The sequence below is a fragment of the Furipterus horrens genome, unplaced genomic scaffold (assembly GCF_987537825.1).
Source record: "Furipterus horrens unplaced genomic scaffold, mFurHor1.1.pri manual_scaffold_2, whole genome shotgun sequence".
Taxonomy (NCBI): Eukaryota; Metazoa; Chordata; class Mammalia; order Chiroptera; family Furipteridae; genus Furipterus; species Furipterus horrens.
This window is the reverse complement of record NW_028327172.1, coordinates 187,719,931-187,747,028: the sequence shown is the minus strand read 5'-3', so window position 1 is coordinate 187,747,028 and position 27,098 is coordinate 187,719,931. Positions and strand designations below refer to the sequence as shown.

Sequence of the window (27,098 nt, the reverse complement as noted above, 5' to 3'; positions counted from 1 at the left end):
GCCCGGCTGAGTGCCCACCCGAGAACCAGCAAGAAGGGAAGACAGGATCCGCTAGCGGGTCCCACACGCTGGCGTTTGGGGGTAGAGAATACACTACACACCCCCAAGCCGGGACCAATAGGCGGAAGTGAGCGAGTCGATTACCTACCCTCTTGCCTGTCTGCGGTGGGAACGCCCCTTCCAAGCCAGCCCAGCAGCGACCCACCTCCGCCGAAGGCACGGACACGCCCCTTCCGGTACAAGCCCCTCCCACTATCCCCGCCCTGTCACCGCCCCACCGCGAGCTCGCCACCGGGTTCTTACAGCGCCCGCCCGGGCCGAGTCCATCCTCGACGCTCTGAGGTCACCGACGGGGCCGGCCTGCGGGGGGCGGAGGGACGGAGGGAAGATGGCGGCCGCGGCCGGATATTGGCGCCGCCTCCCCCAATCCTGGAGCCGGCGCAGATGAGGCGGGTCGGCTGGGGCCAGCGGCACTTAGGAACCCGAGCTGGGGGGGACGCTGGCGGTGGGGCCTGGCCCTGCTCTATGCCGGCGCCTCGGCTAGAGTGAGCGGCAACGGCGGCGACGCCTTTGCTCCGGCGCTTTCCCGGTGGCTGTGTGTCCGAGCGGGTGGCGGGCGGCAGAGGCGGCGGGGCCGGGATGGAGGACGTTAACTCCAACGTGAACGCGGACCAGGAGGTGCGGAAGCTGCAGGAGCTAGTCAAGAAGCTGGAGAAGCAGAACGAACAGCTGAGGAGTCGCTCGGGGGCCGTGCAGAGCGCCGGCTCCCTCGGGCCCGGCAGCCCGGTTCGAGGAGGCGCGTCCACTCCCTCCTCCGGCTCGGTGTCCCCTCGGGGCTTCCCCTTGGGCCTCAGCGTCAAGGCGAGCGGAGGGGCCGGGTCGGGCCCCAGGCGGACGAGTAGCGAGGAGCTGCGGGACGCCACCTCCCTGCTGGCTGCAGGCGAGGGCGGCTTGCTGGACGAGGTGGAGCCGCTGCGGCCCGAGGAGCTGGAGCGCCTGTCAGGCTGGGAGGAGGAGGAGGAGAGCTGGTGAGCGCGGGGCGCCGGGCCGGGGCTGGGCGGGGACGAACCCGGGGGCGGAGAGCGTCCTCCGAGGGTCCCCCGGGTAGGGCACTTGGCGGGACACCTCGCTTTGTGGAGCTGGCTCCGCGCCCCGACGGGCACTCGTGGCTTTCTCGCTTTGGCTGGGGAAAGGTCAGCTGGACGCGGGGTTCGAGGCGTGCGAGAGGAAAGGGTTCAGCAGCTAGTTCTCCTCTGGGTGGTGGACCCTCCGGCGTTGGGATCCCGTCGGGGGCTCGGGACTGGCACAGCCTGGGAAGGGCTGCTCGTCGTGGGAGGAGTCGGAGGTGGGAATCTGCTTGTAGGAAGGGACCCTGCTTTGTGTGACATGAAATACCTACTGGGTTTGGGGTGGTGTCCTGGGCATTTTGTGGGTCGGGGAGGGGTCTGCTTGATGCGGTGTCACCGGGAGCAGGGAGCGGACCCTAGTGGACTCGGTCCGTGCAGTCGTCGGTATTCTGGACGCGTGGGAGGTGGGCACGTTTCTGGCGGCGACGGGGGGGCCGTGTGAACCCGCATTCCCCTTGGGTAGCGGGGTAAAGCTCGCTTTGTGTGAAGAGGGCAGAGCGCGGTGCTGCTTTGTGTACGAGGCCAGCGTGGAACACGAGCCCTGGCTCTTATTTCTTAAACAAGAACTGGGTCTGGAGCTGGACAGTTATCCCATCCGTCTTTCCATTTTTAAATAGGGCTCTTGGAAAGCCAGCGCTGTGTTTTCGTAAGCCAACTTCTTGATAAAATTGTGACCCACACCGTAATATCACTTCCATAAATAGAAAGGACATGGGAGGGAGTTTCCCTCATATTTTATTGTAGCCGCATAAAGCTGTCTCTGGGAAATTCTTTCTCTTCATGTACCCTGTTACAGAGTTTTACTTTTGGGCTAAAACGTTTCTACTCTTTGTTTTAATGGAAACATAAGTTAGTGAAATGGAAGTCCTTCATGGACTCTGGTATCGCAGGACTGGAACTTGACAGGGTGCTGAGGTGGTTAAGAGCTTTGCCTGGATTCAGGCCCTGGCTCTGCCGCTTACTGGTTGTATGACCTTGGGCAAGTTACGGTGAGCCTCATGTTCTTCCTCTGTTTGATGGAGAAAATAATAGTTCTTAACTCTAAGGAATTGTGAAGATTGAAATAATCCGTGTTTCCCTTTAGCTCTAGGTCTGACATATAGTCAACTCTCCAAGACTAGCTGCTCTTACTCTTAAGCCTAGTTATTTAAATCAAGGAAAAGTTTCAAGATCTTAGATGTTGTGGGAAACTAAAGATTCTTAAAAGTTGATAGATACCTTTTCATTCAGGCAGTTACAGGCTGTTTGGGATCCAAGTTTTATGCAGTTAAATAACCTCGGCATATGCAGTGAATTGCCAAAAAGAGTGATAGAAACAAAAAGCTCAGAGAGTGCTCAGAAGTTGAGAAGAAAATAATAGTCCTAAGTAGCCGAGGCAAACTTTAAGGATGAGAGAGGGCATTAGAGGGAGGGAGAGTGGGAAGGGAATTTTATGCTCTGACAACTGCTTGAGCAGAGTCAGAGATACTTGGAACGCCTAATTTGGAAGGGTTGAATCACAGAGGTACTCTTGAATAGATGATGTCAAGCCTTTATTTTATTGTCAAGTGATAAGAAATATTATTAGAATTGACTATGATGTTGACAGTTTTTTCATATTAGTGTGAAATCACATCCTCCCAAAGGAATCTTGGGTATGTATGTACTTTAAGAAAACCCAGAATCATCTAAATATCATCACATGCCTCTTCCAAGTGATGATAGTGATGCTCTAATAATGAAGATTAGCTGCACTCATCAGCCCATTTTAGATTATGTATTATTAGAACACATTGACTCCACTTGCAGAAGCTGATTAAGTCTTGCAGCTTTGGTTTCTGAGTATAGGGTCTATTGAGGTAAAGCAAACCTTAAATACTATGCTAAAAGTTTCTTTCAACTGGGTGGTTCCTGCTACTGCTTTGATCCTGGCTACATTTCTTGATAGTGTGGGTATCCTATACTTTCTGAAAAAAATTGTGTGAATTGAATGCTTGATAAATATATTTAAAGAGCTTTGGGTTATGTGTTTGGAGTATAAGTTGAAGGCGGGGGTATTAGTGGCACGGGGAGGAAGATTCAAAGAGTCAAGTGTTTTTTCTTAGTAAGCTAGAAATCTACTTTCTGTAACACACCCATTGTACCTTCTTTTTCATGTAAGTGAATGTTTTTCCTCCAAGTGTATGCCATGTAATGCCAGTTCTGAATGTATCAGTAGATACTGTGTGAAAAAATGGTGGTGGGTCTGAGGTCAAATATATATGAAATAATCAAAGTTCAACAAAAATAAACAGGTTTTTTTCAGGCTGGACTTTTTGATATGCTAATGTGAGTTGAATATAGTAAATCTGTAAATGTTATGGTTTCCTAAACTTACCTGAGCTCCTAAAGAGCTGGTATCTATAGAACATACTTAGAAAACAGCGCTCTAGAGTAGTGCTTTTACAACCTTTTTTTTTTTCTTTGCTCCAGCTTCGTGACAAGAAATACATTTTACATCATAGGCTAGTACACACATGTATATGAATATGAACAAAAGTTTAATACAGCTACAGTTACTTTGAGTACAGGTGGTACCCTCTAATATTTTCTGTTCTGTTTCTTTGGGAAAAAATGCTGGTTACAAGCAACTAAGCTTATTTTGTGACCCATTAATGGATTGTAATTCTTAAGTTTGAAAAACACTATTCTAGAACAACTATGAAAAATTTAGAGAAAGGAGCTAACGTCATTGTGTATCACAGTGTGTCAGGCTATGCCAGGTAGCTTATAAACATTTTTGCACTTAATTGCATTTAATTTTTATCCATTTATGAGGTAGGTATCATTATCTAGGTAAGGAAATTTAATCTCTCTTTTAAGCATCATCAAGTGAAACACAGTGAATGATTAAGACTCGGGATTTGAAACCAGGTCTTTATGACATTAAAGCCTGTGCTGTTCCCACTATTTTTTGCTTTTTCCAAGTATAATCCCTCTTCCACATGATTGACTCCTTAAAACATTTGAGGACTATTGTGATGATCCTCTTAATGCCTTCTCCCCAGAACTGCACTCAGCATGTTAGGTGATACTTGGCCAGACAGTGTGTGGTGGATATAATTGCTTGAGCTAAATGCTGTTATTTTGAAACCACGTATTTCATTAACAGTTTTAAATTCTGTTACTTACTCTTAATATGAGCTTGTAGTGTCAGTAACCTCTGTATCCTGTAGTGATATTCCAGATTGATAGTATTTTAGTTCCATTATTTAAAAGGGTAGGCCTAAACCTTTTCCAGTCTTACTATCTATCACCTTGCCTCAATTTAACTTCAGTTGCCTTTGAAGAATGTTTATTTGGTCTGTCTATTTGAACAAACTATTGGCAGAAAAGCAGAAGCTAAAGAATATTTCTGCCAACTCTTTGTCAGTTAGTATCATTGCATATTTTGCTCCAGTCTTTTTGTACTAATACTCTTAATGTAATTTTTTTCTCAAGTTTTTATTTGTTGAGATAAAATTCACACACAATAACATTTACATATTTAAAGTGTAATTTACAGGTTTTTAGTATATTCATAAAGTTGTGCAACTGTTATACCACTCTGATTCAAAACATTTTCATCATTCTCACAAAAACTCCATCTCGTTATCAGTCACTTTCCCCCAGACCCCAGCTCTACTTATCTACTTTCTGTGTCAATGGAATTGCCTCTTCTGCTCATCTCAGATAAATAAAATCATATATGTGGCTTTTCTATCTGGCTTGTTTCATTTAGTGCAGTGATTTTCAACCTTTTTCACTTCATGACACACATAAACTAATTACTAAAATTCTGTGGCACACACAAATAATATTTTTTGCCAATATGAGCAAAAAATAGGCATAATTTTGACTCATTCACACCGGATGGCTGTTGCTGTCCTGACTGTTGTCATTTTTTTATTTGACAGTGTAAGGGAAAAGAGGTCAGTGCCCCTGACTAGTCGGCTATTGCTTGTTTTATTCCAATTTTTTTTAATGTGTTGATTTTAGAGAGAGAGAGAGAGAGAGGAAGGGAGGGGGAGAGAGACAGATTAGAGACAGAGACCGAGAGACGCAGAGAGGAACAGGGATTTGTTACTCCACTTATATATGCATTCATTGGTTGACTCTTGTATGTGCCCTGACGGAGAATCAAACCCACAACCTTGATGTGTAGGGACGACAATAACCAACTGAGCTAACTGGTCAGAGAGGTATTGCATGTTTTAAAAATTCTTGCAGTGCCCTGACTGGTGTGGCTCAGTTGATTGGGCGTCCTTCCTCAATGTGGAAAGTCGCCTGTTCGATTCCTGGGCAGGGTACATGCCTCAGTTGTGGTTTTGGTCCCCAGTTGGGGTGAGTGTGAGAGGCCACCAGTGTGAGAGGCCACCAGTTGATGTTTCTCTCTCACATCAATGTTTCCCTCTCTTCTTCCTCCCTTCTCCTCTCTCTAAAAAAATAAATAAATTTTTTTAATTAAAAAATGTTCTTGGAGCACATCAGTTGAAAATTGCTGATTTAGTATAATGTTTTCAACGATCATCCATATTATAGTGTGTATCATAACATTCTTTTTTTATTGCCATTTATGTCTGAATAATATTAACCCATTTTGTTTATCCATTCATCAGTTGTTGGGCATTTGGGTTGTTTCCACCTTTGGACTATTATAAAAAATGCTGCTATGAATATTTATAAGATTTTATATGGATATGTTTTCATTTTTCTTGTGTACATACCTGTAAGTGGAAATACTAGATAAAATGGTCACTCTATGTTTAACTTTTTGAGAAACTGCCAAACTATTTTCCACAATGGCTATGCCATTTTACCTCTCACCAGCAACACATTGTACAGGTGTTCCAATTCCTGCATATCCTCACCAGCACTTGTTATTGTATATCTTTTTTGTTGTATACCCATCTGCTGGTATCTCACTGTGATTCCATTTGCCTAATGACTAATGATGTCTAGCATCTTTTAATGTACTTACTGACCATTTGTATGTCTTCTTTAGAGAAATGTTAGCATAAGCCATTTGCCCATTTTCTAACTAAGTTTCTTTATTTTAGGTTGTAAGAGTTCATTGTGTATTCTGAATACTAAGCCCTTGTGAGAGTGATGATTTACAAATATTTTGTCCTATTGTGTATGTTGTGCCTTTTTTTTTTTTTTCCAATTTCTTGAAGAGGTGCTTGGAAGCATAAAGTTTTTGATATTATGAAGTCCAGTTTACCTATTTTTTCTTTTGTTGCTTGTGCTTTCAGTGTCATATCTAAGAAACCTCTGCCTAATCCTAGTTCATGAGATTCACTCCTAATCCTAGTTCATGAGATTCACTCCTGTGTTTTTTTCTAAGAGGTTTATAGCTTTAGCTCTTACATTTAGGTCTTTGATCTATTTTATCAAGGCAAAGTATCATATACATAATATCAAATTTACCATGTTAACCATTTTTAAGTGTACATACAGTTCAGTGACATTAAGCCCATTCATATTGCTGTGCAGCCGTACACCTCCAGAACTTCGATTCCAAAATTAAAACTGCACACCGTTGAACAATACCTACCCCGCCCTCCCCACTCTGTGACAACTGCCATTCTACTTTTTGTGTCTTATTTGACTACTTCAGGTAACTCAGATATGTGGAATCAAACAATATTTGTGCTTTGTGACTGGTTTTTTTACTACAATGTCTTCAAGATTCATTATGTTGCAGCATGCCTCAGAATTCCTTTCCTTCCTTCTTTTCATTTTTTTTTTTCCATACTCCTCAATGGGCAAGAGAAAACAGCACTTTTATTTTTCAAATGCTTGCCAAAATTTGCTTTGATCCATTTTGATTTTTTAATATAATGTGAGGTAAGAGTTCAATTTTATTCTTAAATCTTTCTGTTCCCACACCTAAGCTTATATGATGTATATGTTTATATTAAAATATGGAATTTGTTTTTTATGACAAAAAAACTTCATAAAATTCAGCCTCCCAAGTGTGTAGTTCATGTTGTCAGCCGCATTCATATTGTAGTACAACAGATCCCCAGAACCCTTCCATCCTGCAAACTGAAATGTTATCCTCACAGAACACCAACTCCTTACCTCCCCTACTGGCCCCACCCCCAGCTCCTGGCAACCACAATTCTGCTTTGTTTCTGAGTTTGACTACTCTAGGTACCTCATAAGTGGAATCATGTAGTATTTGTATTTCTGTGACTCACTTAGCATAATGTCCTCAAGTTTCATCCATGTTGTAGCATATGACAAGGTTTCCTTTTTAAAGACTGAATAATATATTCCATTGTGTGTGTGTGTGTGTCTGTGTGTCTGTATCTGTCACATTTTCTTTATCCATTCATTCGTTGATGGACACTTGGATTGCTTCTGTCCCTTGTGAATAATGCCACTGTGAACATGGGCATACAAATATCTGTACACAAGTCCTTGCTTTCACTTTTGGGTATATGCCCAGAAGTGAAATTGCTGGATCAAATGCACCTTGGTTCTCAAACTTAATTTGCTCCAGAAGGCTGTTGAAGAAATGATTTGTTCAAACCGAATCATTTTTTCCCCATTAGAAATAATATAAATTGAATTAATCCATTCTAGATCCCCAAATGATTCCTTTTTTTAACCCTTCTTATATACAATATGCATCTAATGTACTGTTTAATCTATAAATAAATGCTTTAAAAACAAAAAGGACATGAAATGTAAATGAAAATTTAACAAAAAAGAAATGACATGTACAATAAAAATAAAGTTTACGCACACACTGGAACTTACCTTTAATGTTGAGAGATATTGATGACGGAATATGGAGAGGAGGGATGGAAGGATGTTACTATTTGGAAGGGAAGTCCCCTTCCGTAAAAGTCAGGTAGCAGTTCTTTGGGGATTCTTTCTCTCTTTTGCCTCTTAGCTCCAGTAGAACTTGCTTCAGGCTCTCTGGGCCTCTGTTTCACTAAAAACATATCCAGTGATGTTGGTTTTGCCTGTGTTTTAACACTCGCCTGAAGTAAAACACTGCATTGTCATTGAACCAGTTTAATGCAAGGTTTGCTACTTCTTTGTCAGGGTTATATTTCTCAATAGAACTTTGCATTTCTCCCCCTTCCCCAAGCATTTCCTTGATTAGTGAAGTAGGAATATCCTCCTTCCCCTCCGCCTCCTCTGAAGAGAGCCCCTCAGCTGCTGTCTGTGGCTGCCCCCTCTGAAGGACTTCAAGTTCCTCGTGGGGTCAGCTCGGTGTGGTGGTCCTCCACCTACTCCTCCACATCACCGCCATCCACTTCCAAGCCCAAGGACTTGCCCAGAGACACACAATCCTCCGCAGCAGGCACAGGCTCATCCTCAAAGCCCTCGAAGTCTCAGCCCCAGACTCAGGCCACAACTTCTTCCAGGCTGGCTGCGTGGTCCTGGAAGACACTTCCCCCATGCTTTGTTTGTCTGTGTGCCTGAAGCAAGTGAGGGTAGTAAAATGTTCCTTCCAGAACTCCCTGGATGTTCAGTTAGTTTCAGAGGTCACTTCAAAACACCTCTGAAACAGTGCCCTTGTGTAGAGTTTTTTAAAATTAGAAATGACCTGCTGGTCCATGGGATGGGCTGTAGGTGGCAAGAACCTGACCACAATGAATCAGTGCTCCTCCACCAGCTCGGCCTCCACACCTGGAGGGAGGGCAGGAGCCTTGTCCGTTAGGAGAAGTGCCCTGACTGGCAGTTGTTTTTCCCAGAGGAATTTCTTCACACTTGGGGCAAACACTTCATGAATCCACTCAATAAAAGATTGCCTGGTTACCCAAGCTTTGCCGGTAGCCCCCCACATCGCAATCAACTTGTCATGACATTATTTTGCTTGAAAACTCCCAGGTTTTCAGAATGGTAAACCAATAGAGGGTTCAGTTTAAAGTTCCCACTTGCATTTCCACACAGTAGTAACATCAGCTTGTGTCCTAGAAATGGCTTCTCCTCCTGTGTGATGTATGTTCTCTTTGGCATTTTCTTGCAGAAGAGGCCTCTGTCATCACAATTAAACACTTCCTGCAGAACAAATCCCTCAGCCTCTACGTATTCTTGAAATTCTGTCATAAGTTATCAGCACCTGCTTTGTTAGCACTGGCAGCCTCTCCGTGCCTCACTACACTAGGAATGCCACTTCTTTTCTTAAACTTATCACACCACTCCCTACTAGCCGTAAACAAATCACTTTCAGCACTTGTTCCAGACGTATCTTGCAGGACGTCAGCATGCAGCAATCTTCGCTTTTTCACATAGCATTGCCTCCCGAAACGCTGTCACCAGCTAACTGGTAGTTCTTCCCATTACACAGAGTGTGTGAGGAGTCACTGTCAGCAAATGGCTGCTTGACTCTTATTCATAAAGTTCGGGGTCTCGGTTAACCATAGGGAGATAACCTTAGTAGATAAATTCCTTCTCAGGGTTCTAATCATTTGCATCTTCTCAGGGTCCACACTTGTTTGTACACTTAAAATAATTTAACATTCTCTGTACTTTGATCCATGTACTTATAGTCTTAAACTGCCACATTTTTGTAAAACAAGGTAATATCAATCTAATTTTTCAGAAATCCACATTTTCTTCATTGAATTTATCTAAAACAAATATACCTTTACTGGGGAAGGAAAGAGTCCTGGATCTCAAAGAAAGGATCCTTTTTATAGTTTTTATTAGAATTTTTCAAAAACCTCATATAAAAGAACGAACAAATGATGTAATACATTAAAATCTCTACATTGCTATTTAAAACATCCATTGTTGAGAGGTAGGGTTAGGAACTGATTTCTCCATCTCTTCAAGACTTGTTTTTTCTATCCTATTGTGAATTGTGCTAGTTGGAAAGGAATTTACATGTAGGCCTAAAGGAGGTATATGTGTGAAATACTTTTCTAAATGAGTTTTAGATTATTTATTCTGTTACACTGTTGTAGATGAGAGTTTTAATATTGCTTACGTATTTGTACAAATTGTATTACCTAAGCAGTGTTTGTTAGTTAAAATTAGTCTTGTTATCCAGAAGTTTGTGGCTTTATTGTTTTTTTCCTTTTTCTTATCTTTAAGAGATCCATTATTCCTTACAACCCCTATATCTGTAGTGGAGACAACAGATTGAGAATAGAGATGTTAGGGAAAATTGATATGAGTTGCCAGGCTCTTTGTAGGGCCCCTAAAAACTTGCAGAACACAGAATTACAGAAAAGGAAGTTAGAAATAGACTGAGATCAGGTGGTCATGCCTTTTGTCTTTAAGCTGTTTGATATCCAAGATGGCCAAGGCAGGTAATTATTTCTTAACCGTTTTTGAGATTAGAGATTTCAGAATTTCCTCATATTATGTTAAGTCCATTTTCCTTTAAGTCAATTTTCTCTTAAGTTTATGAAGATACTTAAACTCAGACTGATTTATCATCAGTAAATTTTATTGATAAATGTCCCCAACCTAAAAATATATAGGTATGTGATTTTTATTCACTGTGTTTTATCACTCAATAGCCTTTCACTTCACTGAGAATGGACTTTATTACATGACCTCTTTGTTTTATGTATGCTTTTTGTAGGGGGCCATTGGTAAAATTTGCCTGCAGTTTAATATGATAAACCTAGGTTAATAAAGCAGGTTAATTTATATAATTATTATCACTTATGAACAGCAGTCATTCACTGATTAATATCTTGAGGTTTTTATTCTAGACTGTTCTGTACCAAGGAGGTGTTACTCTAAAGTAACATGGTGTGTGTGTGTGTGTGTATGTGTTTTAAGTAAATCAGAAGTTACATCTAGAGGAGAGTTTTATGCCTTTCTTGGCAGTAGTTTTCCGGTGATTCTAACATGGTTTTAATTTTTTTCGCTAATGGAACAAATATTTGGAGCCCCTGTGTCTGAGTAGCGCAGTGTTGGAAACACTGAGAAACATCATAATTAAGGTTTTTTGAGTTGTTAAAAAATGGAATTTGGCCAAGAAGGGCCACATAGTTGGTAAAATAATATTAAAACTAATTCTATATAACCCTGGAAATTATTACTAGAACAATAGATATAAATTAGAAGCAGGCAAATTTTTATTTAATGTAAGAAAGAATTTTGTAATAGAATTGTTCCAAGATAGTATGAACTGCCTTTAAAATGTGTTATAAGTAACTTTTAGTAGTAAAGACTGCTGAATGGTTCTTTGGCAAGGGATGTTACAAAGAGATAAAAAGTTGAATTAGGTTACTTCTAATTGTTCTTTTTTAAACTCTTACTGTGATTAAAATATTGTCATCTATTTGGGAGACAAATGTGGCAGAAATCTTGAATAATGAAAGCATCATGGATGTTTTTCTTCTAAATTTCTGGCATGTTTCTCTGAGTATCCTCAGTAATGGTAGGTTCTTTTTCTCTTGAGGATGTGTTTGAAAAAGTCATTTTTTTTGTCTAGAGAATAAAAATGAGTTAGCAAGATATTTAAAGTACTGAGCAGTCCACTCCCAATTCACTTTTTTCCTAGATTTGTTTGCTGTTGCCAGAGAACTTCAGGAATATTCATGTATGTTAGTTTTTGAGGTTCATTCTGCATAGAGCACCTTTTTTCTCTCCTTTGTGAAATTCTAAATTTCCCACTTGGTTTATTTCTTCTTCAGTGTTACCTGTCACTATTTATCCTTTTTTAGTTATGTAACACAACAACCTTATACTTTGGTCAGTCTAGGTTGTGAGCAATTTAAGCAGAGGAATAGTATCATATTCATTTTTATGTTTCTAAATAGGCTCATGGTATCTTGTTTGTAGTAAGGTTTAGTTACATTGCATTAAATTTAATCAATCTGATTATCAATGCTATTAGGTTGAAATGAGGTGAAACTGTAAAATAACGAGACCAAATTTCTTGCATGACTTGTACAACCCTTATGCCAATTACAGTTAAGGAACCTTGCACATATTCTATATAATGGCAGTATGGAATCTACTCTCCCATGATGAATTAAAAAAGAAAATACAGTGTCTGATGTTAAAAATCACTTCTAAATTCATCAAAATAGTGATGTCTCTTTCTGTGGTAAGATAATAGATGTACCTTGTTTTAAACTTATTTATATCTTGTGATTTCTAAATTTTCTGTTGTGAATACAAATTACTTTTATGACTTAAAACATTCTGTTGATGAGATTTAAATCAGTTTTGTTACCATGTGTTCACATAGATGGAGATCTTAATAAAACATGATACATTAAAAAGCTGTTGATGTTTTTCTTGTTACTTAGTGGTAGTAAGGTTATATATATATCACAGGTGAAGAAATTTAGACATGTGTTTTTGATAGAACTGGTGCCCAAGTCAGCTGATGTGTATGATCTTATGATCTATTGTGCATTTTTAACTTTGTATTTTAAAAATGAACTTCCACAAGTATAAATATTATTGAGTTTATCAGATTTACCTAAATAAAGTATGTAGCCTACTTTTGTGGGGAGAACCCTGAAACTTCTTTATTTTCCAAGAACATCAGATAAACAACCTGAAAGCCCTATAGCTTACATCCCATGAGCCTTTTGGGTTACTGATGTGGCAGCTCAAAAACTCAGTCCCATCTTTGGAGGCTACACTGTATGCAAATCCCTATTTCAGGCTACCCAGAGAAGCTGGTGCTGACGCCCTGGTACTCCAAAAGGGCTTTTTCCCTTCTCCTGCCACGTACCCAGACCCTTGCCTCCTTACCCCTCTGCTAGGAATATACCTATACTCTAAATTAGGTTAATTTTTAAAAAGGAGATAATAGCAGAATTAAGTAAGTGGTATATTAAATGAATTGAGTTACAGTAATGGACTGTTTTCTTGTAGTAATGAACTTGTAAAAGTATGTATGTTTTAAGGCTTTCAATAATATAAGTTTTTATTTTGTCAGTTTCATTTACTCAAAATCACATTCTCTGGGATCTTTGGGAATCTAAATTATGGAGGAAATTGACATCTTTGGAACAAACTAGCTTATTTAAAAGTCAGTCTTTTAAATTAGGTCTTTAAACTAGGTGTGGTTCAAAAAATATAAACTGTAGAGTTGCTTTGATCTGGGAAAAAGCTCAAATTCTGGAATAAAATTGAAATTTCCTAAGAGTGTTAAAAAACTATAGAAAAGAGAAGAAAATGTGATTGTATCTGCTTGAATGAAAGAAATAATAGAAGCAAGATAATGCAGTGCCATAATATCTGACATGAAATTTGTGAAAATGTTTGTAAAGATAAGGTAATGTCTAGTTAAAAATTAGAGGTTTGGAAGTCATGAGATGGCTTAAACTATCCCCCACTTCTATAGTTTACTAGAAGGAAGCCCCTCCCACACACTGCCTTCCCATTATTTCTTTCAAGAGCTTCTGATTATCTCCCTCGAGATAGTAAAAAAGTTACCCAACCATGTGTGGCTATTATGGTGATTTTGTTTGAAAGGTTTGAATAAGGAGCAGGGGTTGGCCAGGCCAAGTCTGTAAGTGACCTGTGAGTCTGATAAGCTTGGAGAATGCAATTTAATAGATGCTATCAAGTTAATGAGGCGGTTTTTTTTTTTTTTTTTTTTTTTTTAAGATTTTACTTATTTATTTTAGAGAGAGGGAAAGAGGGAGAGAAACATTGATGTGCGAGAGATACATTGATTGGTTATCTCTTGCACTCCCGAAGCTGGGGACCTGGCCTGCAACCGAGGCATATGCCCTGAGTGAATCAAACTGGCAGCCTTTTCGTTCACAGGCCAGCACTCAGTCCGCTGAGCCACCACACCAGCCAGGGCAGTGAGGTGGTTTTTAAGTAAGCATTTCATGCCTAATTAGTACTGTATTGTATCATTATAATGAGATCACATTGTATGTCTTAATAACTATTTAGTAGATATAGAAAGAGTACTTTAATTTAGTAATTTTAAGATATGAATATCTTTTGAATGGAGCCACTAATTTACCCTCTAAGAGAGGAGATAATGAGTCTTGCAATGACTTGTCATAGTGAAATTTTTATTTGCTATTTTGGTTGTTCTTAGCTAGGGCGGATCTGGAGAGTGTTAAGAAACAAAATTTTAAAGACCTTATGAATCTGCTCTGGCCAGTGTGGCTCACTTGGAGTGTCATCTCATAGGCCAAAGGATTGCAAGTTCAATTCCCAGTCAGGGCACATGCTTAGGTTGCATATTTGGTCCCTGGTCGAGACATGTACAAGAGGCATCTGATTGATGTTTCTCTTTCATATTGATGTTTCTCTCCTTCTTTCTCTCCCTCCCTTCCACTGTCGCTAAAATCAATAAGCATGTCCTAAGGTGATGATTTAAAAAAAAAAAAAAAAAACCCCAAAACTATGATTCCTAGAAACCTGAATTTAGAGGTTTGGCATTTGATGAACAGGTACTATCAATCTCAATGGTAGGACTCCATGGTAGCCTATGAATGAGAGAAGCTAACAACCAGCCCTATCTATGTGAGGTATAAATAATCTAGTTTTGCTGTAATTCATCTTTGAATTCCTGTCTAGCTCCATGCCTGGCCAGCGGTAGCTGCTATGTATATATTTCTTTAAATGACTAAGTAGAGCTTTATACTAAGCCTGTAAGCTTTGAAGGTTCTTTGAGTTTAGATTGGAGACAGAATAAGCACAGAATTTGGTCCTCTAAAACCAACTATGAGAGTTCATAAAAGAAGAGTTTATGTGGACTTGAATGTGACAGTTGATACTTAAGATTTAGGTACATATGGAAGGGTATTTCTTGCTCTACTATCAGAATCAGAAAGCTTAGGAAAAACTGAATTTGAGTAAGGTAAAGAGAAAGTCTATGAAGATACTTAAGTGAAGTTTGCTGGGGAACAAGCGAGAAATAAAGATGAATCATTGCATTGGAAACCATACTGTGGATGACCTGTGAAATCTAGGAGATTTTTTGAGTGTTCCAATATTCTTAACAAAACAGTGTTTTGGAAAGGTTAGTGTGGCAATAGTATGTAGGGGGGAACAGAAGGCTCAGTTACCTTTATGGGTTAGAAAACCGAATTCCTGAGCTTTACAAACCTTTTGTACTCTGAAGCATGTGGCAAAACTGGAATTCAGACCAAAGTATTGAGTCCATAGCAATCTTCTTTCCATTTCATCCCAGCTGCTTATAATTGATTGCATGAAAACCATCATATCAAGCTAAATGATTAAAGATCAGGTTTGTTTAGTTCTTATAAAACATTCACATTTTTAAAAATATTGTTTTTATCTTATTAACTTTCTTATAAGAGGATATTGACATTTTGGGCCAGATAATTCTTTATTGTAGGGGCTATCCTACAACAAAGGATGTCTAGCCTTATCCCTGGCCAAACAAAAATGTCTATACATTGCTAGATGTTCCCTGGGGCTAAATCACCCCAAGTATTGCCTTAAAGCATACTTACAGTAAGGTGTCAAACTTAACCAGAACTACTTAGTGCTGTATTGCAGGAATAAGTATCATATTCATGTAACTTTGCTCCATATACATTTCTAAATCATAAAATTGTAATGTTCTGAAAATTAGGAAAAAATAAAGTGGTTATGATTCAAAGGAGTGCTGGGATGCCAAAACAACAGGCTTATTAAGTTAGGACTTCCTGGGCAAACTGGGATGAATGGTCACCCTCGGAGTAATCAAACACTTAGTAAATACCTAACGGGTTGGCCAAAAAATCCATTTAGTTTTTTGTGTAAGATAAAAGACACATTTTTCATTCTCACCAATAATATCATTGATTTGGATATTTTGAGTATGTTGGATTTCTCCCGCTATTGGCTTCTAGTGAGTAGAGGCTGGGAGTGCTGCTAAACATCTTCCAAAGAATAAGACAGCCCCACAGAACAACTTATTTGACCAGAATATCAGTAGTACCAAGAAACTTGGCAAACTACTTTTGACACATTCGACCAGTCACAGCACCTTCTCCATACACCGCACAAATCTTTTTTTTGCCTTTCAGTTGCGTTTTTACCTTTCTTTTTTTTTTTTTTTAATTTATTTATTTGTTTATTTTATTTTATTTTTTAGAGGGGAAAGGAGAGAGGGAGAGAAACATCACTGTGTGGTTGCCTCTCACTCGCGCCCCAACTGGAGACCTGACATGCAACCTAGTCATGTGACCTGACTGGGAATCGAACCAGCAACACTTGGCTCGCAGGCCGATGCTCAATCCACTGAGCCACAGCAGCCAGGGCGCGCATTTTTACCTTTCTTGAAATAATAATGCATAATACGTTGAAAATGTGTTATTTTCTTCTATCTTCAATATTAAGATGACTGCACAAAAATTCACCAACTTTGATAAGTTTTTTTAAAAAATGCATGCTGATATGACAGCTGTCACAATACAATCTAAAAATTGTTTTGAAAAAGTTAAAGACATAAGCACTACCATATGGAAAAAGCTAAATGAACTTTTTGGCCAACACAATACAATAAGTGGAGCACTATGTTATGATGGTGAGGAGTAGTCATAACTGGCATTTGGAAAGCCTTATGCAAAAGGTAGGTCTTGAATTGGTCTTGAAGTAAGACTTGGATTAGACAAGTAAAATGTAAATGAATTTCTCCCCCGCCCCCGCCCCTCGCGTAAAAACAACTATGAACAAAGACATCTGTAGTTAAACTGTCCGTGACGCATAAAGTGGATATTTATTTGATCATTTTGGCTGGACAAAAGGGTTTTGTGCTGGAGTACTTGGGAGAGATCAGAGGATGTCTTTTTGGATCGAATAGCATGAGATCTTGGAAGTTAAACTGGGACTATATCCAGTGGCAGAGTTTTTGAGCTGTGAGACATGTTATGCTGACCTGTGTTTTATTTAGAGAGCAAAGTGGTAGGGGGTAGAAAATAAAATAGAAAGATGAAAAGTCTGGTAGGGGGAAAACAGTTGAGTTTATTGGATGAAATGAGAGTCCAGACTGGAGTGGAGTGGAAATGAAAAGGAAGGGATGATTTGAAGGACACTCATGAATTGGTAGGATGTTTTGATTGAATATGTGGACAGAAAACAGTCCAGGCTAGCATAAGAATTTTCATTTGTTGACTAGAAAAATAATGACACTATTTTAAGTTATTTTGAGGATATTCAATTTTGGGGAATTATATGTAGTAAGCAATTAGAGCTCTATGACCAATACCCAGGAGAAAGATTATGTCTGGAACTATTAGAAAACCACGTGTGTCCAAAAAAATGACAGTTGATGATTAAACAAAGACTTCAGATTTAAAATTATAAACATAGAATAAAATAGTAGGAACAAATATCTACTTGTATCATATGGTATAGAAAATGTTTGAAGTGAAAGCTCAGTTTTTACACTTACAATGTGTATTTGCATTGAAGTGTAATTAAACTTTAATAAGTGATATAAAAAAACTGGTGGGAAAGAGAAGAAAGTTTGAGGAACTGGAGAATAGGTTAAATTTTGCCTCTTATACAGGAATAGTTTCATTACTGTCACTTAAGTGACATCCTGGTTAGTTCTTAAGGGTATTTTGAAAGGAACAAATAAGATAGAATAGATATAAATTAAAACAGGAAAATTTAGTTCTGATCTTAAAACTGGGTTAACCAAGTGGTACAATAGAGAATAACTAGAATTTCCATGGTTATAATTTTTCAGGTAGAAATGCACAGCTCTTTTGTGAATCCTTCATGCTGCAATATCAGATTCCTTTTCTACTACGTGCCAGGTAGTTTTCTTTGGGGGAGAGGTGGGGCATAAAATATATGCAAGATATTCCTTTTTTTTTTATTATGCTTTATTGATTATACTGTTACAATTGTCCTAATTTCTTTTCCCTTTGTTGCCCTCCACCCATTGACCCCACTCCCGCCAGTGGTCCACCCCCCCTTAATCCATGCCCATTGGTTGTGCATATAGTTCTTCTCAATACCTTCCTGTCTACCCCACTCCCTCCTACTACGCTTCTTAATTCCTGTACCATCTCCCTCCCTTTCCCCCCTACCCTCTCCCTGCTGACCTCCCCCCAAAATGTTCCCGGTGCCTATAATTCTTTTCCCACTCTCATTGCCTATTTAGTTTGCCTTTGTTTTGATTCCCTGGCTTCTGTTGTTGGTTGTTGTGATACAATTCTCATTTTAATGTTCATAGTTTTGATCCTCCTTCTACTAAACAAGTCCCTTTAATAGTTCATATAACAGTGGTTTGGATCTGATGAACCCCTTCAGCTTTACTTTGTCCTGGAAGCACTTTCTCTGCCCTTCTATTCTGAATGACAGCTTCGCTGGATAGAGTAATCATGGTTGTAGGTTTTTGCTTTTCATTACTTTGAATATTTCTTGCCAGTCCCTTCTTGCCTGCAGAGTTTCTTTTGAGAAATCAGCTGATAGTCTTATTGGGTCCCCTTTGTGCATAATTCTCTTCTCTCTTGCTGCTTTTAAGATTCTTCATGCTTAATTTTTGACATTTTGATTATAATGTGTCTTGGTGTGGTTCTCCCTGGGTCCAGTTTATTTGGCACTCTCTGTGCTTCCTTGACTTGTAAGACTGTTTCCTTCCCCAAGTTAGGGAAGTTCTGCTTCATTATATTCTCACATAATTTTTCAATTTCTAGTTCTTCTTCACCTTTGGGCAACCCTATGATTCAGATGTTGGCCTGCTTATAGCTGTCCCATAGGTTTCTGAACCTCTCCTCATTTTCCTCACTTTTCGTTTCCTCTTTCTGCACTGGTTGACTTTGTTCCTTCCCTATGTTTCGATTTGTTGATTTGATCCCTGGTTTTCTTTCCCTCACCACTAGTTTCATATGTGTTTTTGTTCATTTCAGCAGGACTAGCCTTTATTCCTTCCCCATCTTGTTTAAGATCTGCTGTTAGGTCTGTAAGCATTCTTATAACCAAAGCTCTGAACCCTGTCTCAGAAAGATTTCCTGTCTACTGCTTCGTTAGATTAGATATTTGCTGTCTGGTCAGCTGCGTCACCGGGACCTCTATCATGATCTTTGCCATCCTGACAGTTTTGTGTTTACCTTTGCTTCCTGGGCAGGACTGTCAAACCTACACTATAGGGGGCGGAGCTCTGTGCACTCCTCACAACCAGGCGACCCTTCTCACCATGCTGTGGTGTTTTCTGTGGGGGTGGGGATCCAAGATGGATTCCTGCTGTTCACTCTCTGCTGAGCAACTGGGAGCCTCCTCCTCTGTCCCCACGCCCTCTGACCGAGGCAATGGGGGTCTGCCTTCCCCATCGTTGAAATCACAAGCTGACGGGTCTGGTCTGCACCTGGGGGTGCTCCCCAGGCGCTTCTTACCTCCCCTTAAATACAGGTGTCTGTGCTTACCATTGTCCCGCCGCTGCCAGCACAGCTTGACCTCTCCGCCCTGGCTTCACCCCTCATACCCATCTGGATGAGCACCATTTCTTTATAACTTCATACGCTGGACTTCTATTTATTTTCTGGAACTTCTGGTTATTTCTGGTTTTGTAATAGTTGTATTCCTTCTTAGTTGTGGAGGGAGATGGAGCGTGTCAGTCTAGGTCTCCATCTTGGCCAGAAGTCTCCTGTGTGTGTTTGCTTCTGTGTCTTAGGTAGAGCTGTTGTTCCTGTCTGGATGCGTATTTCTTCTTTATATCTTTGTTCGCTGAACTTCCATGCAGCTTGATTTTCTGGAACTTCGGTTGTTTCTAGTTTTCAGGTAATTGTATTCCTTCTTAGTTGTGGAGGGAGATGCAGCGTGTCTGTCTATGTCTCCATCTTGGCCGGAAGTCCATCAAGATATTCTGTTTTTTTAAAAGATTTTATTTACTTATATTTAGAGGGAAAAGGGAGTGAGAAGATGAGAAACATCTATGTGAGAGAGAAAAATCGCTCAGTTGCCTCTCATATGCACTCTGACCGTTTCCCGAACCCCCAACCCAGGCATGTTCCCTGACCAAGAGTCAAACCTGGGGCATTTTGCTTAATAGGACAACACCTAACCAACTAAGCCATGCCGGTCAGGACGATATAAAATATTCTTATTCCTGGGTGGGCTGGGTGCAGGAGAGCAATGGGATAAAAATGGGACAACTGTAATTGAAAAACCAAAAATAAAATAATGATAATAAAATAAAATATTCTTATTTCTGCTGTTGAGATACCCAAGAGTCCCACATAAAAAATAGTTATATTATTTGTAACTATACACATAACTACAAACTCTTTAGGACTACAGTCGTCGTCGTCGGCAGCCGTCCGTCTCGAGAGACGATGGTGTAGCTTCTTAAGAGTCTATCTGCACCGCCGAGAATGGCTGTGCAGTCCGACTCGGGAGTGACACGGTATCTGTCTCCTCCCGTGTTGAATCGACATCTTGCGATGACGCTGGAGTGTCCTCTCCAGTGAAGCTGAAGCTACAGAGCCTGGGCAGGGTGATATGGAGGGTCTGCTGTTGCCCATGCAGCAGACCCCCCCTCTCTTCGCAGCTGAAGGGTCCAAGGGAAAGACGGAGTCAATACAGCTTGGCTTCAGGTGCGCCGCAGGAGTTGCCGGTGTTGACTACAACATCAAACCGCCTTAGGGACTCCGGCTCCGGATTTTCTGTCGGGGTTTACTCCCTTAGCCTTTCCCCTGAAGAGGTATGCCGCAAGGCAGCGGAGGTATTTTGGAGTCAGAGTTTTCCTTCTCTGATGTGCCCTGACTGGAAGATCGAACCAGCGACACTTAGCTCGCAGGCCAACGCTCAATCCACTGAGCCAAACCAGCCAGGGGTTAGGACTACAGTATTCCCTCACTTATCGCAGGTATTACATTCTAGACCCCCCGCGATAGATGAAAATCTGCGAAGTGGGAACCTTTTATTTATTTTAGTATTTATATATATTTTAAGGCTTTATAAACCCTTCCCACACACTTATATACCGTTCCCAGTCCCTTATTATCCTTTCCCACTCCCTTATTAACCTTTTGCACACTTTTATAAACACTATTTATGTTCTTAAATATATTCTACACTCTTAAACCTATATAACTTTAACAACATACATATACAGTACCACAAAATGCCACGATATAGTGAAAAATCCACGATAAATAATTAAGTATAGTATTTTTAAAAATCCCGCAATATAATGAGGCCGTGATAAATGAACCGCGATATAGAGGGGGACTACTGTATATTGGGTTTTCTCTCCAGGACAATGCCTTCTAACAATACTATCCCTCCTCAAATGTGTTTTATGCTTTCTGATCATCTCAGCATACAGTATGCTTCAGGAATCCTCACACGTACCCACTCTTATCTTTCTTTCTCTATAACTTGAAAGAGAAGAGAATGTCTGGATGGGTCTTAATATTAACATTAACTCCATAAGCAGGGTATAGAATACCATTCTGTCTTCCTACTCTGGCATTTAACAAAAAAATATTGACAAATTATCTTTAGCACTTAAGTTACCTAATATTCTAGGCTAACCTATTGTTGAGGTTAAATACATACATTTAAATATATATGTTTAAATATATTTGTATCTAAATACATGTATTTAGATTTTCTTTTATTCTTATTTGGGTCATATTTTCACATAGTGGATAAAAGATTGTATTACTAAACCTTTGTTACCAATGTTTTGTGGATTTTAACTTTATGCTCATATCTTCTCAGATAACACTTTTGCAGAAACCTTCTCAAAAATTCAAAATAAATATTAATTTTTAAAACCTAACTTTACTTGACAATTAGAAGTCATTAAAGTATGCATTATTATTATCTGGGATTTGAAGAATATACTATTTACTGAAAGTTAGAACTTTTCGCCATACCACAGCTTCTACACTACAGGATAAGATCCTGTTTAATGTATTTCTAAGATAAAGGAGTTAGTTATTAACAAGCTCTAAAAGAATCAGTGTAGATTACACACACATCTTTATGTATGTAACGTATCTGTGTATATATACATATACCCATGTATGTTTTCTGTGGACTAAAAAATTGAATCAGTAGTAGTTGCTATCTTTGTATGAGATTGTGGCTCAAACGATATGTCTCTTGCATTGCAAATATTGTGACAATTTGCAGAGTCTGCTATAGTTTGAAACTGCAGTTTTCCTGGGGTCTTTTCTCAAAAAAGGAACTTAATTTCTGATTACTGCCCTCTCAGTTGGTCTCGCCATAACTATTATTTCCCAGCAGTATATGGCTAGTCCTCAATGCTAGAAGTTTGTCTTTAAAGAAGTAGTTTCCAGCCTCAGTTCTGTGACATCTTAGGGAATATCAAAATTGTTTTGATTTTCTTAAAATTAAAAAGCCAATGCCATACTGGAATGAGAGTCAAAAGAATCATGAAATGAAAATGGAAGCATAGTGTCACTATCTAAAAGTTTTGGTTTTATTATGTACTTTAAAGCTTTTCTTCTGTCTGCTCTCCTTGCTCTGCCCTACTTTTGGGTTCACCATGCTGTGTTCTGCCGTCATACCTGCTGTTTAGGTATATATCCTGCCCTGCAGCTAATGTCCCTTCAGTTCTGCTCTAAGACTTTACGGATGAATTTGCCTTACTAATAATTACCGTTATTATTGGTAACACGGATGTTAGTCCTCTAAAAACCAGAAGGGTATTTTATGTTTCTTCATATAAATACAGTATAACATGCTGTAACTAGCTTTAGGTCAGCTAGTGGGTCAAATACAACACTGGGGAACAGAATTTCCTTTGAATTAGATCTGACACTTGTTTTTGACTAACTTTTGGCATCTGAATCCAAAAACGACCCCAGTTTTTCTCAAGCACGACAACTTTTTAAGGTACAGGATACCCTCCCTTTGTCCCCAAAATCATACAAAATGTACATACAAAGGAAAATAAAGAAAAAATTACCTGAATATTCTGTTTATTTAGAATAATTTTATTCATATAAAGGCTATATATTATTACTGTAAGTCAAATTGTGTACAAGTAGTAAAGTTCTGCTACCAGACATATTAAGGTATTTTATCTTTTCAAACAACAGGCTAGGAAATGCCAAAATGAGATACTTGAAACAGTTTCCTTCAGTTGGCAAAGCTTTAACGAATGGCTTCATGAGACCCAGTTCTATGTGCAGAGGTGGGAATATAATGTTCTTTCTGTCAACAAGTGGCTCATGTAGAATGTTTGATCACCAGGTTTGTGGTCAGATTTTGGAGGCCAGTTTGACTCCACTCAATGCTTGTCACGAGCTCTGCTGTCCCACATACACAGAAAACAGGGATATTTGGTGAATCCATGTTGCTGACCAAGAAGGAAGCAGACCATTTTAAGGTCAACACAGATGATCCAAATGTGCTTGTGATATTGCAACAGATCAATGACTCTCTTTATGTCTTCATATTCTTCACGAAATCAAACTGAATGGCCAGTTGATACTGCACCAAATAAATTGCCATTGTGGAGGAGGACACACTTCAAGCTCTGCTTTGAGCTATCGATGAACACTAGCCATTCAGTTGCATTATAGATTGGAATTTCCAATTCCTCCATTAAACCATGTATATTATGGCAATACACTGACCCTGGCTGGTTTGGCTCAGTGGATTGAGCGTCGGCCTGCGAGCTAAGTGTCGCTGGTTCGATCTTCCAGTCAGGGCACATCAGAGAAGGAAAACTCTGACTCCAAAAAACCTCCGCTGCCTTGCGGCATACCTCTTCAGGGGAAAGGCTAAGGGAGTAAACCCCGACAGAAAATCCGGAGCCGGAGTCCCTAAGGTGGTTTGATGTTGTAGTCAACACCGGCAACTCCTGCGGCGCACCTGAAGCCAAGCTGTATTGACTCCGTCTTTCCCTTGGATCTTCAGCTGTGAAGAGAAGGGGGGTCTGCTGCATGGGCAACAGCAGACCCTCCATATCACCCTGCCCAGGCTCTGTAGCTTCAGCTTCACTGGAGAGGACACTCCAGCGTCATCGCAAGATGTCGATTCAACATGGGAGGAGACAGATACCGTGTCACTCCCGAGTCGGACTGCACAGCCATTCTCGGCGGTGCAGATAGACTCTTAAGAAGCTACACCATCGTCTCTCGAGACGGACGGCTGCCGACGACGACGACACAGAGCCACTGTCACTTTGAAAGTACTGCAGAACTGCACTTTCTCTTGATCGAAAGTAGGATGCCTTCACTCCTTTTTCAAGCAAGATTTTCTCGTGCAGTCTTGATGCTAGGAGTTCTGAAGCCTTTTTGGATAGTCCCAAATCTCATGCCAAATCATTCAACTCATGCATAGTCATCTTCAATTTCAAAATCTTCATCGTTGCTGTCACTTAGTTTTTCACCATACTCCTGTTTTTTGAAAGAGGGCAGTTCAATGAAAACTGGCCCTGGGAGTTCAGCTGAATGAGGCACTGGGCATATAGCTGATGGTAGACTAGGATACTCTATTTTACATTTACTTTTCTTGTTATATCCTGATGTTTTCACTATACAAAAGTAACAGTCACTTGAATGATCTCTGGGCTCTCACCAAACCATCGGTATACCAAATGGCAATTCATCACATGTTCCCTTCGCCCACATCTGTAAACTCAACACACTGCTTGCACACCTTGTGAGGGGTCTAAGACTTATCTTAATTATGAAGTTTTACTTTAAAATATGCAAAATAGGGCTTGCCTGACAAATGCACTGATGTTAGTCCTTTGGGAATGGTGAAACTGCCACAGATATAACGAAACGAGTTAGGGTTGTTTAGGCACTTATGATGAGAAATAGCAGAGGCAGACATGATCTGAAGGAAAGGAAATAAGTACATATGTAAATAAAAAAATTCTGCTAACTCCTTGTATTCAGACAAGAACTCGGACTACACTTTGGAATACGATTCACTATATAGAGTGGCACACAACCTCTCACCACACTGTCTCATGTGTAACTGAACAGCCTAGACAAATATGAACCTGTCTTATGGTCTCCAAGGTCGTCCCCCACCCCTCCCCACTTGAGGGTGGTTTGCTCTCAGCCAATAGGAGAGCACTAGTGCTTCCCTTGATCCAGGCTCTATCTAGCCTGATTGCATTAAGATACGCTGTACAGAAAAAACTTGATGTGATAGAAGAAAACTAACTGCAGTTTTGAAATCAGCATGCCTATTTAAGTCTAAAACCGCTGGAAAATCTAACTCAACGGGAATTATGTTAAAAATTGTTCCCCTGTGTAATAATAAATGGCATTATGATCAATCTAAATTTTCAAGAAGACTTTATATATATATATATATGGACTGAAGATATTTTTCTTCAGTTGAAATATGATTTTTGTGTTGGAATAATAGGATTGATTACAACTTACATTTAACGGTTGGTAGGGCTTAGCAAAGGAGAGCAGGGAATAGCAATAGGCTGTTAGAATGGTACTATATTGAACTCTTTAACCTAAGGATCTTTGGCATTTTTTTTTTTAATGGTATTATGCAATAATAGTTAAGAGCACAGGTTCTGGAGCAATTCTTGTTTTGTCTCTTCATAGCTGTGCTACCTTGGACAAGACATTTATCTTGCTGTGTCTCTGAACTCATCTGTAAATAGTACATTATAATAGTACCCATCTCATAGGTTGATTCATTGTGAAGGTTGGAAGAGTTAGTATAATTAAAATACTGAAACCATGCCTGGCATGTAATAAGCACTTGATAAAATATAAATAATAATATTTATTATTATTGCCACATTGACTAAGAAAGCTTGTTAAATCATTATTAAGCAATGTATCGTAATAGTTCAGAATTATTCAATTATAATTAGTTGTGGGTAAAGCCAAAGATACTCTTATTAATGAAAGTGTTAAAAAAAATACAGTTATAAAAATAGAAACAAAATTACAATCTCAAAATGGCTACTTTGATCTTACTTTGGTTTGTTTTATCTTTTTTGTACATATTTTTAAACATTGCGATTATGGTTGTTTTATTCAGCGTTCATCCAGGTACATTTGATTATCTCTAAATGCCAAGGTTACATATCCAACTTTATGAAGACAGAGGCTCTGTTCTTTTGCCTTGAATATGCCTACTCAGTATATAGAGAAGGATGATTTTGAGGTGTTACAATTTGATTTTCTTCTATCCATAACAGTTGTACACCAATCTAAAGAAATCTATTTCAATAAAAATTTTAATATAACTTATTTTATCCTTAAGAAAAGTTAAATTTTTGTTGTTCTTAGCTTTAGATGACTACAATATGAAAAGTGATTACTATAGTTACCGTAAATTCACCAAAGTATCTCCAGTCTCCCTTCCTAAATCCATTATTGATTTATATCTACTATGTGTATATGCCTAGAAAAGTCAGGAGAGACATACTCCAAACAGTAAATAACTTCAGGGGGATAGAGGTGGTAGGAGAAAAGCTGTTATTATCACACCATATGTTTATACCTTTCTGTATTACTTAAAGTTGTTATACTTTTAAAAAGTAATAAAGTTATATTCTTAGTTGTATTTATCACCAGTCATACAATACAGGTGTGTGACATATGGGCAACATATGATTTTTTAATTGTCGGTTTTATTATATTCATATTCTTAATTGCATTTTTACTAGTTATTTAAGTATTTAACAATGCATAAATTATATTTAGTGGTGTTGAATTCCTTTGTAATGATTGTTCCATAGCAGTGATTTTCAACCAGTGTGCCACAGGAATTTTTAAAACCTGCAGTACCTGACTATTTAGTCAGAGGCACTCACCTTTTTTCCCTTAGATTGTCAAATAAAAAATGACAACAGCCAATACCACAATAGCTGTCTGGTGTGAATGAATAAAATTATACCTATTTGTTTCTCAGGTCGGCAAAAAATATCTTTTTTGGAGTGCCACAGGATTTTATTAATTAGTTCATATGTGCTATGAGATTAAAAGAGTTGAAAATTGCTCTTCTGAGGGGAAAAGCAGTATCCTGAAAAGCTATTTTAAATCACTTTATTGAAATATAAATACAGTACATATCAAAAAATTCACCTGTTTAAAGTGTACTATGATTTTCAGTATTCAGTGATTTTTT

The 27,098-nt window shown here is 39.3% G+C and overlaps 1 protein-coding gene across 2 annotated transcripts in view; it reads left to right on the top strand.

The window, feature by feature from the left end:
* The first annotated feature begins 295 nt into the window (after positions 1-295).
* SLAIN2 (SLAIN family member 2) overlaps positions 296-27,098 on the top strand; it is a 76,970-nt gene continuing 50,167 nt past the window's right edge. Inside the window, exon 1 of one of the 2 annotated variants that reach the window (XM_090266907.1) lies at positions 296-1,028. In XM_090266907.1, coding sequence (XP_090123033.1) covers positions 640-1,028 — 389 coding nt within the window. In that variant the 5' untranslated portion in view covers positions 296-639. The remainder of the gene's footprint in view (positions 1,029-27,098) is intronic. The other variant, XM_090266906.1, reaches the window with a different exon arrangement.